Here is a 17,308-nt window from a genome sequence, read left to right on the forward strand (position 1 = left end):
ACAGAGCCACAATCTTGAACACCAGCACCATCCACACAGGCACCCGGCCTCATCATATTGAACACCAGCACCACACCATCACTTGAGTAACCATATTCCCCATCAATGATATAGACCCAACATATATTCAAAAATGTGATGAAAACTTAAAACTAAGGACCCATGGACCCCGCTAGACCCAGCGGATCCGGATCTGGGTCTGAAAAATCTAGACCCAACAGATCTAGGGCGGGTCTGGGTGTGTGAAAAATAAACAGGTTTGGGTCCAGGTGGACCCGACCCAAACCCACCACATTGCCACCCCTACCCATCACCACCATAACCCTGGTTTCCACTATAGTTTGTGTTTCCTCCACCATAATCAACCCTAGTTAGTAAGCTTCTCCTGTGTGGAGTATTCTGTGTAACCTCCTTTGTCACCGACTCTTACAGTAGAGCTGCCTTTGTACTCATCTTTGTATCCAACTCGTCCACAGACCACGGTTAGTGTAATCCCCATTGGGACAGTGGACACTGACTCTTTGGTTGTCACACGGCCATAACTACATACTACTCTGCTTGTCATAATAACTACTCTTGCATTTCACATCAGAAGTGGTAACACTTTGAGTTTGCTTTCCAATCCCTGTTATCTTGAATATTTTGCTATGACCGAAGACCTTACATTGCACTAGAACAATAACTAGTTTGTCCTCCAAAAAGATACAAAGATCACAATGCTAGTAATCACTCAAGGGCTCAAGACATCAAGACATAACATAGAGTCAAGCTAGTCGAGAGTGATGGGGTTTTTTTTAGTAGGTGCTTGGTCCCCAAGTACACCTATAAACTTCATGCAGATCGAGGGTTGAAGGCAAATTTGCTTATAAACTTTAATCCAAGCATTACTCATGTGTCTAGACACCAAAACCCTTCAAAGGAATTCTAAATTGAAACCTTTCAAATGTAGCATTTCTAATGTAATGCAAGTAGGACCTCAAGCTATTGTGAGTAGCATGATTGTTAAACATCTTCATATTGCATTACTACCAAAGAACATATAGATACTGCACATAGATTATCTATAACACATAAGTTATAACCAAATATAAGCAGGATGGCTTATACAATGTTGCCCAGTTTTATTAAAAGGACTGAAGCTAGATAAGTCAGATAAGGGCTCAAAGAAAATCCATGGCCTTGTAAGCTTTCTCGCACATTCGTACCTACTTGATACTCCTCTTGGCCATCCAAACTAGAGGAGCACAAACTTTAGCTAACGCTAAAACATTGTGCGATGATGGCTTCACTTGTGGGGTTTTGCAAAGATGATTATCCATGAAATTCAGGATGTGAAGTGTACGATATTGAAAATGTGGCATCAATGATAAGGACGCGGCTGTTACCGGCTTCTGCACCAAATAGATAATGCAACATCAACAAATAGTACAAACCTATAACGTAAATCTAATTACTGTAACGAAGTTGTTTGCGCTAAACTTACACGCATTAAATTTGAAAAACTAGGAAAGTTGTTCAAAAGCATCCCCAAATGATGCGTAATAATTTAGAGCGACCATAAATGTAAGACATTACTTTTTTGAAATCACTATCGAATATTCCAAAGTTTCTAGAAAGATTATCAAAATTTTACAGTTTGAGTGAGGTCAAATGAAAGATTATCAAAAAGCCTAAGTTTGGGGCCTTTTTGCTAGAAAAGGCCTTAAAAACAAAACTGTCTAAAACTACGGAAAAAACAACCTTTCTTTGTTCACCCTACCAAGTTTTTAGACGAATTAATTTAGAGGTGATCAAATAGCCGGGCCGGACTTGTACATAAAAGGATGTGCCAAAACCTACCCAAAAATAGCCGGGCCGGACTTGGACATAAAAGGATGTGCCCTAGACCCTCACTTTTCGTACGGGACGGGCCGAGCCAACGGGCCGGACTATTGATAATCACCTCTCAACTTATTTGTACATGTCGGTCACTTGAGTTCATTTTTGGCTCCTAGCCACCAAGCCACCTTCGGCACCACTTCCCCCTTTTCCCTCAAATTTAACCTCTCTCACCATCGCACCAACACCACCTCCAACCGATCGTGATTGGTTTGAATGAAAGGTTGGCTAAAGGGTAAAAAAAAAAAAATGCAAAAAAAAAAAAAAAATACTTCCTCCGTTTTCTAGAGAGTGTTACACTTTTTTTTTCACGCGTATCAAGGAAGCGATTTAAGGGTGTAAATGAGCATATTTTTTTGACAAAATTTCAATACAAGTAATATAAAATCTCATTCTTGCTTGTATTGATATTTCATCAAAAAATATGCTCGTTCACACCCTTAAATCGCTTCCTTGATATGCGTGAAAAAAAAAAGTGTAACACTCTTTAGAAAATGGAGGAAGTAATCATAAAATCAAGTCAAGTGACCAGCACATGACTATTTTTGACCTTATACATTTAGTCAATGCCAAATTTTGAAATTTGGCAGGGTTAACAAAGAAAAGGTACTTCTTAGGTAGTTTTAGAGAAACTCTTGTTTTTAAGGCAGCTGCTCACAAAAACACCCTAAACTTAGGCAGTTCTGGACAATAAAACCTGTGTGTGCGCGCGCGTTGTGTGTGTGTTGTGTGAAGCAAGTAAAACGGAAAAGTAGCTTGAAAATTCTATTTCTGAAAAGAAGAAGAAGAAGAATAAAGAATAGATTGCATTTTAGTAAAATACAGTTGGAATCTTTACCCCAAGAAAAGAACGTAAGATCGGACCAGATCGGCGTGGCTCCGCATAATATTTTCGCTTCAGCAGCACTGTAAGACATCAAAAACCCTTCTACCACTTAACATCATGTCATCTACAACATATATTACTCTATAAAATTCTTAGTTTAGTGAACAAAACTACATACCTTTAGCCTGTGAGGTGAGGTTAGGCTGGAACCTTCATCAATCGAATTGGGATATCATGTTCACAAAATATATAAAGTGATGTATTAAGATGTCAATTACAAGGAGATGCTTCTATCAGAAATTTGAAAAAAAAATTTAAAAAATGGACAAGGAAATGTCTCTATAAAAACAAAAGCAATTATACTTCCCATATTAATCCCCTTATAAATCGATACACACCAAACTACAAAATACTAAGATACAAGGCTTGATCACTCAAATGTTATTATCTTCATGATTCAGCTTAAGGCTACTGCATTTATTTTCTTCTGTATGATTGAGCAAGCTCCTCGTATAAAAATATCATACTTTTGTGTAAAAGTAACACAAGGTTGTCACAATAAATAAAAGAAAAAAAAATCGAAATAAAATAATGAAACTTCCTATAATCAAAACCAACAGTTCTGAGTTCTCACAATTTCTGTATGCAATATGGTTAAGCCCACTCCTCGGCGTGGAAAAAGGTACGGAAAACAAGTCACTTAGATCAAATTTGAAAAAGGTCATATTCAAGAGTTTGAGCCATCCAATTGAGTATTTTGACATTATTAGAATCTAACAGTCAAGTAGTATACTATATATCAATGATAACTGAGTCAGAGCAGAGATTGTCTGTGTCAAGTAACTACAGATATATTTAAGTTTGGGTCAGATGATTCGGCACCCAAATCTTCAAATTATCCAGTCACATACAAGCTCTCAAGAGTTAACTGCACTGCAATTATTCAACAACTAGTTATTAGGCCCGAGCTATGCCCCGAGTAAGGTTTTTCATTCATTAATATTATACTTTAAGATGATAACACTAAATATTATTTGGTCTAGTAGTTAAGACTTTAGTATATGTTCTTGAGGTCCTGGGATCAAACCCTATACTATGCAATTTGTAACTTTTTTTTATTGTTGTGAATTACATGGAGTAAAAACCCTTAGGAAGAGCGCCACGTGACACTGTTCCTTTTTAGGCATGCTTTTTAATATATTAGTATAGATGTTCTGTTCATTTTACATCTCTAATTAAATTGCTTGTTAACGCAGAGGATTTCATCATCCCATAAACTACTCAAAATTATTGAGCATAATTTCAGGGGTACTTATATCCTATGCTAGCACTTCAGTTAAAAGGGGCTACACAAAATTTGTCATGTATAGAATATGTATATACTACACAAACTTTGTCATGTATCTTTCAACAACAAGAAACTCCTCTGTCCATTTTTGCCACAACTAAGGGGTTCCCAATAGCACAAACGAAATTACATAAGGCAACCAAATAGGAAAAAAAATAGACTGCTCAACCAAATAGCAGTGCATATGTGATATAGCATCAAACATCAATCATAATAATCAAACTCTCTTTACCATTCTATGTTGGCACCATCGGACTTCAAGTAAAGTCCCGCATCTGTCACAAGCTCACATGCAATGTGGAATGGCAACTCATGCATCGGCACACTCTAGAAAAGAGATGGAAAATAAATGTCCATAAAAATTATAATACAAAGGGAAAGGGAGAAAAGTAATAGATATGTTGGGTTTCCTTGATTATACCGCGTATTCAAGGAAAACAACAAAACTTGATTGACCCATCCCATAAAATTTAATATAAGGTGGGATCCAACTCGACATTAATTTACGCAATAGGTAAATGTAATTATATCAAATGAAGCTGTTATGATCAATACAATCATTATCAAAATAAAAAAAGAGGAGACATAAAAATTTGCTATGATGCCTAGTAGTGTGTTTAAAAGCTTTATTTTTTCCATTTTTTTTATTGAGCTGTTGACTTCTTGACCACATACTCCTTTTCAATTCTCATTTTGATTCTTGAAAATTGCATATTTTATGGTACATTTATTGTTTGGGGAGAAACTAGGAATAGTGTATTATAATGGAAGTGGGGTCAAAAAGCAAAAATAGATTGGAGAGATAGGGTGGAAAAGGAGGAAAAGTAAGGGAAGATGAGAAAGTAAGGAAAAGCGGTAGGTCCACTTTGTTAAAAAATAGTAAAAGCATGTCCCAAAAAGGAATAAAGCACATTAGCACAATGCACAATAAAATATGAAACGTCCATTTGGAAAAATGCACAATAAAATATAGAACGGAGGGAGTAAAAGAACCATTTATAATTTATTTATTTATTTGCAAAAAACCACCATTTACATAAAATTTGGCAAAGTAAAACCTTTTATTTAAAAAAAAAAGATTTGCGAGAAGAAACCTAAACCCTATGTTTAGCCATTGACTCGTGTTTTTTGCCATTGAACACCGTTGACATGTTTCTTCTTGCAAAAAACATTTTATAAGAGGTTCTACTTGCAAAAAAAATTTAAAGGTGGTTTTTCTAGGAGAAGAAAACTGTTATAAATGGTTATTTTATGCAATTTTTCCCTTTATTCCTTTGGCCAAGTGATAATCTAATCATCTTCTCTCAATGTTTTTTCAGACAAATTTACAGCATTTGCTAGCTCCTTTTCTAGTCAAGTTTCTCTCTCTCACACACACACACGCAAAACAACCAAAACAACCAGAGCACAAACTTTCAATAATGGCACTAAACAGTTATCTCAACTCAAGAAAACAACTTCAAACTATGGTCTAAGCAAAAATTGTTGGATACTTTACAACAAAGTCCACATGATTTTAGCTTTGAAAATGTGGCTTTAAACAACGAAGTGTACTTTCATTAAAGTTGGAAAAAAGAATCTCTTTTCTCTCTCTGACTTGTACCTTGGAAGATTAAAACCATAATCGTTAATCTTTAAAAAAATGTGTGGGGAACAGATCTTGGTATAAATAAGATAACTAATTATTAGAGTAGGCCACGGTTAGGGAATAATACATTGTGGTTGTGAACCTAGCATAAGAGGGCTAAAATGATTAAAAGGGAGAGATTTTGGCATGGTGTAGGGGCGAGGTAAAGGAAGAGATTTAGATATGCAGGGGTATTAAATGGAGGTGAAGTTAATGCAAAAGAGAGGAGAAATTGGAGACGGAAAAAGGGGTAAGAAATGGTTCTTTTGAACTTTAAGTTTAAGGGAAAAGCTATATGCAATCCTTAGGGCTGTATATAAGAAGTTAAAAATGGAAATAAGTTGCATTAATTGATCATTTATTACATAGGTTGATGTAATTTTTTTTTCATAAATTCACAACTTATTTCCATTTTAAGTAGTGTATTTATGTCTTATATGCAACCCTAAGGGCTGCATATAGCGTAACCCTAAGTTCAATTAGGTACGATCACCTAAGACTAATATGTGTAGTATACCCAAAACATTAAAATGGAAAGACATCCCAAACTTCTAAGAAGAAGAAGCAAAGATGCACTTCCCTATTTTAATCAATCTCCTTAATCGAGAACCATTATTGCCCACACCACATAAAGGATAAATCACATCTTACCACCTAGACTTTTCACGTTTTTAGAAACTCCCACCTTAATGAATTTTATTATAAATTTCCACCTACCATTTTCAATTGTATTAAAAACTCCCACCACTTAACGATTTTTGTTAAATTCCATTTCAAGGTTCTCTAGGCCTCAGGGAAGTTAATCAAGAATGCAACCAAACAAAAGTTAAATTAAGGATGTAAGAGAAAGCAGGCGTAAAGAAAATAACTACGTAATATTGAGAAGGTGTACCTCAACCCTTGAGTGACAATAGCGCTCAAGGACACCGATAGTCATCCACATAGTTTTGACCACAGACAATGCTGTCGTCAAATGCTTCACCAACCTTTCCTTTGAGAGCACATTGAAATTGGATTCACATATCTCTTGCTGGAGTGATGCATTGCTTAACACTCGAGATAGGTGTTGCCCAACTGGGGTAGTCTCTAGGCCCCCCTCAGCAGATGAGTCCATGAGTTTATCCCAGGCAACCATCAGTAAGGCAGCATAGTCTGTAACACGGTCAAAATTCATGTAACAAATGCAAAGATCCTCAACTTTATTACTATGTGACGCCAGCAGTCTGACAGTATCAAGGGGTTCTTTCTGCCAAGCATAGGACTAAGTCAAGGCAGGAACTTAATTTAAAGAGTGTTATTCAACAGAGTAGAGAGAACAATAAAAGTTGATGATCACCAATGCTGGCAAGCAGAAAAAGTAAAGCAGCATGAGGATGGATTTGTCAGCCGTCCAACCTCCGATATATTTATGCTTCCTGTGACATTGAAAACACAAATCCGAGAGTAAATCTCCTAGGGGGTGTTTGGTTCACTAGTTTTAGGTATGAGGTATGGGTTTGGAATGAACAAAACCCATACCTAGTGTTTGTTTAACTTATTTCTAAATTTTAAACCCATACCTCAAACCCATAAGGTATGGGGTTTAGAAACCCATGGGGGGAGGTGGGTATGGCTCATAGCCTCATACTTTACCTCTAGGTATCAAATAAAAGAAGAAGATTTTTCATTCCTAAATGAAACCAAACACAAGATATTAAGTATCAAGTTCCACACCCATACCATATTGGTTTCATTCCTGATTCCAAACCCATACCATAATATGAACCAAACGCCCCCCCTAGAAATCAAATAAATAAACCATGAAATAGGAAGGTTTGGGAATGAGGCACGAACTTGAATGCAGCAAGCGCTATATGAAGTGGGGTTCTGTATGCTTCAGAATGGATCTCAGCATCAGCTCCATGCTCTAAGAGTAACTTAGTCATGCTAAAAGATAAGTTACAAGCCGCAATGTGCAAAGGGGACATTCCGCTATGATAGGCCAACTTCTTATCCATTGAATTGATATCCACATCGAGACGTGATTCAAGCAACGCAGTAGCACAGGCAACAGCAGAATGGCTGCAGAGCAACTGCAAAAGGCCATCTGGAGAATATTTCTGCACCAACTCATGGTTGGCTATCAGGAAAGACGCAAACTGTTCCTTGTCGTCGATACGAATAAGCCTTTTGATTTCAGTCAACAAGTTGTAATGTGGAACAAGGTAAGCAGCCTGTTCTAATTCAAGCGCTTCAGGAATAAATTCATAGTCCTCAGCCCATTTCAAAAGATGACTTGGAGTAAAACGCCCAAGGTTCAATTTAAAATTTGCAACTTCTTCGGCCTTTTCTTCTGGACTAAGATGATAATCCTGTTCAATCAAAATCACATCGACATCCACATCAAATTTTACTACTTTAGTACACTTCTACTATAAAGGTTGAATCTTTCGTTGAAATAAATGAAAATCAATCATGACAAATTAGAGATTTCAAAAATAAAAGTAAAAATAATACTCCTAACCCTAATTACATAACACATTAAGTTTGATATCCAGTTTGAGAAATTTCATTCAACATACCAACAAAAACAAAAAAAAAAAAAGCTAAATTATGGGTTCTTATATAAAACGAAACCAAAAATTAAAATTTTTTAAAAAAACATGAGTAAAAGATAAATTTACCGAGCAATCCGGAAAAAATGCCGCCATGTCTGTGAAAGATTGCAACTTCACTTTTGCCAAAATTGAGGTGTAATTTGAGCACTTGTATTTTAGGGTTACTACTCTCCAGCGATAACGATGAAGAGCAATTCCACAACTTAGTATTTTAAAAAACTTCTACAATACGCAAACACGAGATAAGAGGTGGTCTACTTGAGTTTAGCAAAGTGTAGGACTGTAGGCCAAAGATTTCTTAGAGTGTGCGAAGATGGTACCTCAATGGCTCAATACCTCGTAATGCGCGAGAAGAATAACAGAGTCAACAGGGTTGCAGGTTTGGACTCTTGCAGACCTAATTATCATCTCTGATTAATTTGATTATATCTCTATTATATAGGCCAAGGGAGGAGGCAAAAGAGACTAAAATATCCTTAATGATCTAATTAATAGAATGAAAAAAATTACAAAAACAAATCATTTAAAAATTCTCATTCCAACTTGCCATTTAAAACAAGTTTAAAATGGTATATGCATCAAATACTTCAATCAAAAATTAAATGGACAAAATATTTATACCTTATAACAAAAGATGGCATACATAACGTGCACATGAAAAGTCTGAACATTCACTACCTTTAATATTCTTTTATTCAGTTAAACCAACTCATTATTTATGTTTTTTTTGTTCAATATTCATTCACAAAAAATTAATGTTAACAATCACTCACAACCTTTTTTTTTTATATTAGCGAATTAATATATCTAAATTCATCTAACTGTTGAATTTTTCACATTTAAGTTTAATCATAAATAAAGTACGAATGGAGTATCTAATAGAATAACAAATTTTGAAATTAACGCACGCATCGCGTGCATATAAAGGCTAGTATAATTACTGGTCTAGGCTCTAGTATGCACGCGATACGTGCGAAAAGAAACAAAAAATCAATTGCGTATCAATATATACGAAAAGTTGTTCATAAATTTCATTGTATATTTTTCTTCTATTTTTTGAAGACCAATAAATCAAAAATGATGTAAATATTTTGTTAATAGAGGATATAATGGTAAAAGATGATGAATTTGTATTTTATTACTCAATCACATAAAAGGATTTACCATTTTTGGTGTCCCCCTCCTCGTCCCTAATGTAATAGAGATTTTTACCTAAGCATAGGGATGGCAAATGGGCGGGGCGGATGCGGATACCCCTAAATCCACACCCACCTCCACCTAAATTTTGCATACCCACCACCTACCCGCCAACCATGGCGGGTACAAGTTTCCATATCCACCTCCGCCCACGTGGGTATAAGGTTATACCCACACCCGCGCTCCACCACCCAAGTGGATATCCATTACCCACTTATACCCGCCCATCACCTAGGTGGATTTTCCACCCGCCCACCTGATTCATTTTCTATATATATAATCTATTATATAAATTAGTTATTACAAACATCCATTTCAAAGAAACAAAATACACATTCTTAGTATTCATATTTCTTAATTATTTTTTACATTTTTTTAGATTTATGAACATAATTCTTTATTTTATAAAGGGTAAATTAGTAAATATTATACGGGGCGGATGGATATGGGGCGGAGCAGGCGGATATTGGGCGGGGCGGGTGGATTTGGGGCGGATGTGACCTCATATCCACCACCTACCCACCACCCATGGCGGATTTGACTTTTCGTATCCATACCCACCCACTACCCACCAAAGTCATATCCATACCCGCCCCAACTGGGGCGGATGCGGTGCGAAACCCGCCAAATTATACCCACCTGCCATCCCTACCTAAGCATACTAGTTAATATAGGGCTCGTTTGGTTGAAGTTGGAAAGTATAACTTTTCATAAATTTGCATTGCCCATGAAATTTTTATTTCCTAGGAAGTACATTTTTTTGTTTGGTTGAACATGGGAAATTTCCACTTACCTAGGGGGCTAACGGGCTAAGTAAGTTATTTCCTCCATTTCGTAGGAAATAGAACTTCCTAGAAAGTTTTACTTCTCATGTTTTTACCAACCAAACAACAACACAAGTATTTACTTCCTAGGAATTCTAATTTCCCATTCATTTGTAGGTTAACCAAACAAGCTCATAATAGACAATCAAGGTATGTGCCACATTCATTTGAACTAAAATTTTCTTATCATATTTTTTTCTTTGGATTTTAGAAATTTTCTTACTTTTACTTAACTATTCTAAACATTTAGAACTTCATATTTATACTTGTTTAGGTCTATTTTTAGAACTTTTTTAGAAACACTCCGATCCTTAGGTCTTCTTAACTTTTACTTATTTTTTCTTAACTTTTTTAAAAACTTTTTTTTATATAATATGAGAATAAGGTAGAACAAGCATACTCTTAATAGAGTATAATTGAACATAAATGTGAGAGTAAAAGTGTTGAGTTGAACATTTAGAGTATAAGTGATGAACATAAACTCGAAAAGTATAAGTGTTGACCTAATTCAAATTTAATGCAGCCAAATTAGTTGAACTGATTTTTTTTAATAGGAAAAAATAGATTTCATTTATAATAGGTAGTCAAACATCACTTACAATTAGTTCTTGAAAAATCGTAAATTTCAACACAAATATATAACACCTTAGAACTAAATACATTGTAAATATGATTAAAATAACCTTAATATAAAAACTTCATTCGAAGAAATACAATATGTGAGTTCACTCTTATTCAGATTAACTTCCGCTGATGCACAGTCGTTTGACTGAAAATACTTTTGTGGTCTTCTAGATTCTTACATAGAATAGAGATTGTCTTCCTACTTCATTAGATGAACAAAAAAGGAAATTGAACACCCTAAAATAGGTACCATCTTAAAGATGAGATATATTGATTGGAATCAATTAAACAAGTTTTTGGGGCTTACCACCGATACGAAACCAGTGGAAACCTTCTACAAAGATTCACAATTGTGGCCAAGAAGAAAAGAGATGAAAGAGAAAGAAGGTTAAACAATAAAGAAAAAAACCTTCAAAAAAGAAAAAAAAAAACTAGCGATAGCAGCTAGGAAAAATCCCTCTAAAAGAGAAACCCTAGAGAGAGAAAATCCTCTCAAAGGAAAACCCTAAAGTGATCCGAGAATTTCTATAATCTTTAGTTGAACTGAATTTAGCAGAGTTAAAGGAATTGATGTGCGGTAAACTCAAGAGAACAGAACAGATCCTTGGTAAATCGATAATTGTTTGCAGGTTCATGGCCGGGCTGGTACAAGAGCAACTTGTTCTGACACGAATTTGATGAGATCGGACACGAGCCATTAGATTTTGGTCTTCTCTTCAAATGCATACCCGATACAAAATGCAAACTAGTAATTACGCTTGGACTATGCCTCGGGTAATTATAATTTTTATTTATTAACATTATACTTTAAAATGATAACAATAAATATTATTTGGTCTACTGGTTAAGACTTTAAGTCACGAGATCAAACGCTATACCATGTAATTTATAAATTTTTTTTATTGTATATGTATTACATGGAGTAAAACGCTTCCAGGGAGAGCAACACGTTGCATCGTTCCTTATTTAGAAAAGTTTTTTTAATTTTCTTAATATAGATTGCAGAAGAGTCATATTGTTCACTTATTATTTACTAGCCTTACATACACGCTATGCGTGCGAAATTATTATTCAAGTTAAATTCATTGGGTAACTACATCTACGTTATCTAGTAATAATTTATATAAAAAAAAATATTAAATCATTTCATAAGCAACAATATAATGACAAAGCAATAAAATGAATATCTGAAATCGTGTTTTCTCTTGTTGTATTTCCCTTCATTGTGCTTTCCTGACCACATGAACATTCTTCCACCCCGCATGCATTATTAAATCATTTGGATTAAAATCTTCAATATATGGATATCTCCAGTACCTCTTTGTCTCACTAATTGTACTAAAGTAATATCATCTATATGCAAATTTATTAGTACATATCTTCAATTATGAAATTATTATGATTTCTAACAATGTTGTTCAACTCTTTAGGATTTCCAGACAGCAAAAACATACCTTATGTTGTTACAAGATCAAACGCTATACCATGTAATCTATAAATATTATTTGGTCTAGTGGTTAAGACTTTAAGTCACGAGATCAAACGCTATACCATGTAATTTATAAATTTTTTTTATTATATATGATTACATGGATTAAAACGCTTCCAGGGAGAGCAACACGTGGCATCGTTCCTTATTTAGAAAAGTTTTTTAATTTTCTTAGTATAGATTGATATAGATTGCAGAAGAGTCATATTGTTCACTTATTACTTATATGTTATGTTATTGCTATGTGTATTTGATAGTTTAATTTTGCAGTTAATTTAGAAATTTAATTTGATGAAGATATTCTTTTTTTTTTTTTTGAGGGGTGATGAAGAGATTCTTACTTGTTTGATCATAAAATGAGAAATATAATAATTGCATGCCTTTGAGATCGATCTTTTATTTATTGAAAACCATTTTTTTTTTCATGTCTATGAATTAATGTTATGTCTATGGAGTTACCTAAATGAACTTTTTTTTTTCTATTTAGAATCATGTTTTTATTTTCATTTCTATGAATCAGTGTTGATCATAAAATGAGTACTTGTATTGTGTATGTGTGTGTTTTTTTTTTTCCACAGATGAGTGTTTTATGAAGTCTATTTTTATCATTAGTACCTATCTCGATCAAAAAAAATGTTCCACACATAAAATATATACCATTTTTTTAAAATGAAAATCTTTATTATATAAGGCAACACATGGAGGACACCAAAAAATAGAAAAAGGAAAAAAGTAAAATAGAGGACAACTAACTGTTTTTTTTTTGAATGAAAAAAGGGGAAAGTAGGACATTTAAACTAAACAACAATTTTTTGAGATAACATACCTAAACATAACATTGAATTTTATAAATAAGATATTTTACAATAACTTATTTCTTAAAATATTTGTTAAGTCGATAATTATTTGGATAATTTTCTTAATGATTTAATTACTTATTAGTCGGTTAGACGGTTAGTCCCACTACTCCCACCACTAAAGTCATGGATAATAATGCTGTACCATCAAGATAAATCCAACCGTCACATCATAGGAATACTCCGTAGGAGATTTCTTTGGACTTACTGCGTACGCTTCTTCTTCACCCTTCTTATACTCCCTGCTTTAACATTGTTTTCCTTCATCTAGTCTCTACTCAGATTTCTCGCCATTAAAAAGGTATTTTACGATTACTCCTTCCTTTTATGTTCTAGTGTCAGTTATCTCTTCTGTATAACTTTTTTTCCTCGTTCAATGTTCAAATTTTTGCTCCCAACTATGTACTCAGATATTTTGTTTAATTTCGTTCCAGATATTTTTCTTATATAGTACGGTATTTTTTTATGATATTTTTTTTTTTTTGCTTGGATGGCGTGTAATCGATGGGTTTTCTATGTGATGTTTATTAATTTTGGTAGCAGTAGATGATAGGTTTACATGCAGATGATATGTTCTTCATTCTTGTGCATCATTTCTTTGTTTGTTTACTGGATCTCATGGTGAGACTGACAACTTTTATCATATTATCATATTATGGATGGATATGGATGAGTTATGTAGTTAACTGTTACTCCTAAAATGTTTGAGAAATGAAGGGGTGGAATCAGTTAGATTGTTGAGTAATTTGTGAAGTTCTCAGTGATTTGCATTCGGAAGTTTATATTAGCACTGTCATTTACTTATCACTGGCTACTTGGAAGATATTTAACAACAATTAGCCTAATTGGAAACTGTAGTACATTAGCTTATGCCCGTTCGGTATTACTGTGATTTTCTGTTTTTTGGTTTTTTGATTTTCAAAGTCATATGATATACTACCTCTGTTTTTATTTAGTTGCAACGTTTTGACTTTCATGCTTGCCAATGTATAATTTTAAATCATTTTATCTCTAATTGTATGTAAGTAAAAATTATAAAAATTTGATATTAGGAAAGCTTACATCGAAACGAATCAAACAAGACCCCACATGACTATATTTTGTTTAACATATAAATCAATAAATGTGGTCAAATTAAAGAACATGAATAGTGCAATTTGTCAAACGTTGCAATTAAAAGAGAACGGAGGTAGTATATTCTATAATAAATAAATATTTAGTCAAATTTATTTGGAAGATGATGATTTTAGAAACTGATAACTAAAAATTCTGGTTTTTGGTTTTTAGTTTTCAAAAAAATTGAAAACTGAAAACAAAATATGATAACGAACGGGCCCTTACTTACATACCGGGTTTATAATGCTTGCCAATGCAGAAGTTTGGCCATGACTATTGTCAATCTCGTATTATAAACATTGTAACAAAAAATATATATTTTTGAAAAGAGTACATTCAGATTTCAGACTAATTGACCTATGTTTTGCATAATAATATTTATTTTTTGGTTAGCAAAAGAAATTTGGTCAAAGTTAGCATCTAAAATGTAGAGTAATATTAAAGTGTTGCGTATATTCTCCGAATAATGAGTAGTTCATTCTATCTTTTTGATGGAATGTTTGGAATATACTATTATTCATTCACTTGAAACTTGAGGGTGTAGTTTATTAAAAAGATAACATTGGAAATTACTAATCCTTATCTAGACTTTCTTGATTCTTCAACTTACTGGCCCTAATCTGTATCCAAAGTACTATCACTTGTATATGGATAATGTCATTTTTGTTTATTTTGTGGTTGTGTTTGATCGATCATAGTTAATGATAGAGTATATATCTATTCCTCGGGCCTCAACCATTAGTTTAAGCTTTTGGTTGAGGCCCCAGGAATAGATATATACTCGATCAGGAATAGATATATACTCTGTCAGTTAACACTGATCAAGTATTTCGTTTGAGCAGGAAATGCCGCGTAAGGTAGATAACTTGGCTGTGACAACAAATGGGAAGGGAACTAAAAGTGTTGGCACTGGTGAGGTGAAATGCAAGAGTAGTTACCATGACAAGCAAAGTGGTAGTTACGGTCGTGTGACAACTAAGGAATCAGTGTCTAGTGGGGATTACACTAATCGTGGACGAGTTGGATACAAAGACGAATACAAGGCTAGCTCAACTGTAAGAGTCGGTGACAAACGAGGTTACACTGAGTTCTCCCGGCAGGAGAAGTTCACTAGGGTCGATTATGGTGGGAGCAACAACACTAACTATGGTGGAAACTTGATATGCGGTGGTGATGATGATGCTTCTGATAGTGATGGAAGTGATGAGGACCATGGTTACTCCAGTGATGCTACTGATGCTGCTCAAGATGAGGACAGTGTTGATTATGGTGACTCTTATGATGATGATGATTCTTATGGTAATGATGATTCTTATGATGATGATGATGATGATGATGATGATGATGATGATGATGGTTGTGACAATGATTCATACGATTCTGATGATTATTGATCAAATCAAAGTTGTGGACACCATCACCCTCTTTTCTCCTATCGCAAATTCGCAATGCTTAGCTTGTTTCGTTTCTTTGTGCCCTTGAATCAGTTTCAGTTTGGTGAAATTCTGGACTTGTTATCTTTTGCTACAAGAGTAGACTAGTGCATAGTACTCTAAGTCCTAACAGTCTTGTATTTGTATATTACTCCTACCTGTTTTTCATTCTGAGTTTTGTTTGTCTCTGTGACTGACTTATGACTTGTAGTAGGGTTAAACCTTTTTTTTTAAATTAGAACGTCTCTTTTTGCAAGGGTGTATAGTATTTGCTTTTTGTTTGCTTTTGAATGGTAGTATTAAGAACTCTATTGATTTGCTTTATGAAATGCAAACTCGTAAATAACTTCTTTCAGGATCTGTTATCCATTAGCAAATACTAAATTCATCAATAACTATGATTGAACACAACAAATTAGTTACTTATTTGATATTGCTAGGGTGAAATGTTTGCCTAGAATCATGTTGTTCTTTAGTCTAGGTTGTGAAGTGTTACTGTGGCAATCTAGTTGCCAAATTGAAGACATGGACAAAAGGTTTACCTAGGAGAAGGTTCTTAGGCCGCAAAATCTAGTATACTCAGATTGAAAGATGTCAACACAACTTCAAATGGATGGATTACCATTTACCTAGGAGAAGATTCAATTGTTGAGTGCTAGATAGTAGAGAGATGTCAGTTTGTCACTACTACAAAAAAGAAGATGAGGTTATGGGAATATAGATGTCACAATAAGAGAAACTATTGGCGCATACCCGGTATGGGCCAACAGTGTCCATACCGTGGTATGTTAGATTGACTTAATGGCAATTTAGACAACTCTGATCATGTAGGAGAGAAATCAGATCAACTATTATATGAATCAGATCAACTACAATGTAAATCAGATCAACTATAATGTAAATCAGATCATGAATATATATAAGTAAAAACTTTAAAAAAAATATAAAAACAAAAAAAAAACAAAAAAAAAATAAAAAGTTGTATTTATTTAAAACTTTGCCACGGTATATTTAAATACCGGGTATGCCCTCATCCGCGCTCGTCACAATAACACTTGACAATCTTGGCTGGAGAAAGATTTGGCTATGGGAAGACATGAACCTAGGATTAACATTAGGTATGGTGCTTACATGAGGTGATTGAAAGAAAAAAAATTACAAACTCGAGTTTTTCCCATATTCGCAAACCCTAATATTTTGAAGCACAAAATTTACCTTATGAATGCTGCATAAACTTCTTCAATTTGGCGGAGAGGAATCGGTTGATGCTAGACGTATAACTACAAAGTATAAACCCTTAGACCTTAACCAACTACTTGTGAATTCGTCTTGATTGTGTTGAATTTGTTGATTTTGTGTGGAGTTCGTTGTTCTTCTTTTGCAAGTCAAAGGAGATTGGGAAGGAAAATGGAAAAAATATGTACGTGTATCTCACAAATGTTTTGATAGATGGAAACTATTAAGTGGTGGTGATTTAAATTTTTTTTAGTAA

At 34.2% G+C, this 17,308-nt stretch overlaps 2 protein-coding genes across 3 annotated transcripts; one reads left to right on the top strand and one right to left on the bottom strand.

The window, feature by feature from the left end:
• Window positions 1–897: 897 nt before the first annotated feature.
• On the bottom strand, window positions 898–8,662 carry LOC104883495 (hypothetical protein). Of its 2 annotated transcripts, XM_010668026.3 has the most exons (8): window positions 8,343–8,662; window positions 7,513–8,030; window positions 7,016–7,094; window positions 6,572–6,925; window positions 4,285–4,379; window positions 2,883–2,914; window positions 2,717–2,784; window positions 898–1,391 (listed from the first exon to the last, which is right to left on the bottom strand). In XM_010668026.3, exons 1-8 carry the CDS (start codon window positions 8,367–8,369, stop codon window positions 1,206–1,208), a joined length of 1,359 nt encoding a protein of 452 aa, XP_010666328.2. In that variant the 5' UTR covers window positions 8,370–8,662; the 3' UTR covers window positions 898–1,205. The 2 variants fall into 2 exon arrangements, with proteins under 2 accessions (XP_010666328.2, XP_057249526.1); XM_057393543.1 differs by lacking the exon at window positions 2,883–2,914.
• Window positions 8,663–13,416: 4,754 nt separating this feature from the next.
• LOC104883494 (uncharacterized) lies at window positions 13,417–16,072 on the top strand. Its single transcript, XM_010668025.3, has 2 exons — window positions 13,417–13,568; window positions 15,226–16,072. The coding sequence occupies exon 2, from the start codon at window positions 15,229–15,231 to the stop codon at window positions 15,775–15,777; it is 549 nt and encodes a 182-aa protein (XP_010666327.2). The 5' UTR covers window positions 13,417–13,568; window positions 15,226–15,228; the 3' UTR covers window positions 15,778–16,072.
• Window positions 16,073–17,308: the final 1,236 nt, after the last annotated feature.

Source organism: Beta vulgaris, chromosome 3 (assembly GCF_026745355.1).
Source record: "Beta vulgaris subsp. vulgaris cultivar EL10 chromosome 3, EL10.2, whole genome shotgun sequence".
Taxonomy (NCBI): domain Eukaryota; kingdom Viridiplantae; phylum Streptophyta; class Magnoliopsida; order Caryophyllales; family Amaranthaceae; genus Beta; species Beta vulgaris.

Excerpts from the sequence above, each read along its gene's own strand:
- LOC104883494 (XM_010668025.3), top strand. The coding sequence starts at position 15,229 with ATGCCGCGTAAGGTAGATAACTTGGCTGTGACAACAAATGGGAAGGGA.
- LOC104883495 (XM_010668026.3), bottom strand. The coding sequence starts at position 8,369 with ATGGCGGCATTTTTTCCGGATTGCTCG. Across the intron at positions 4,380-6,571 it reads ATTGTCACTCAAGGGTTGAG|AGTGTGCCGATGCATGAGTT; the intron begins GTACACCTTCTC and ends TCTCTTTTCTAG. Across the intron at positions 2,915-4,284 it reads GATGGTGCCAACATAGAATG|GTTCCAGCCTAACCTCACCT; the intron begins GTAAAGAGAGTT and ends CGATTGATGAAG.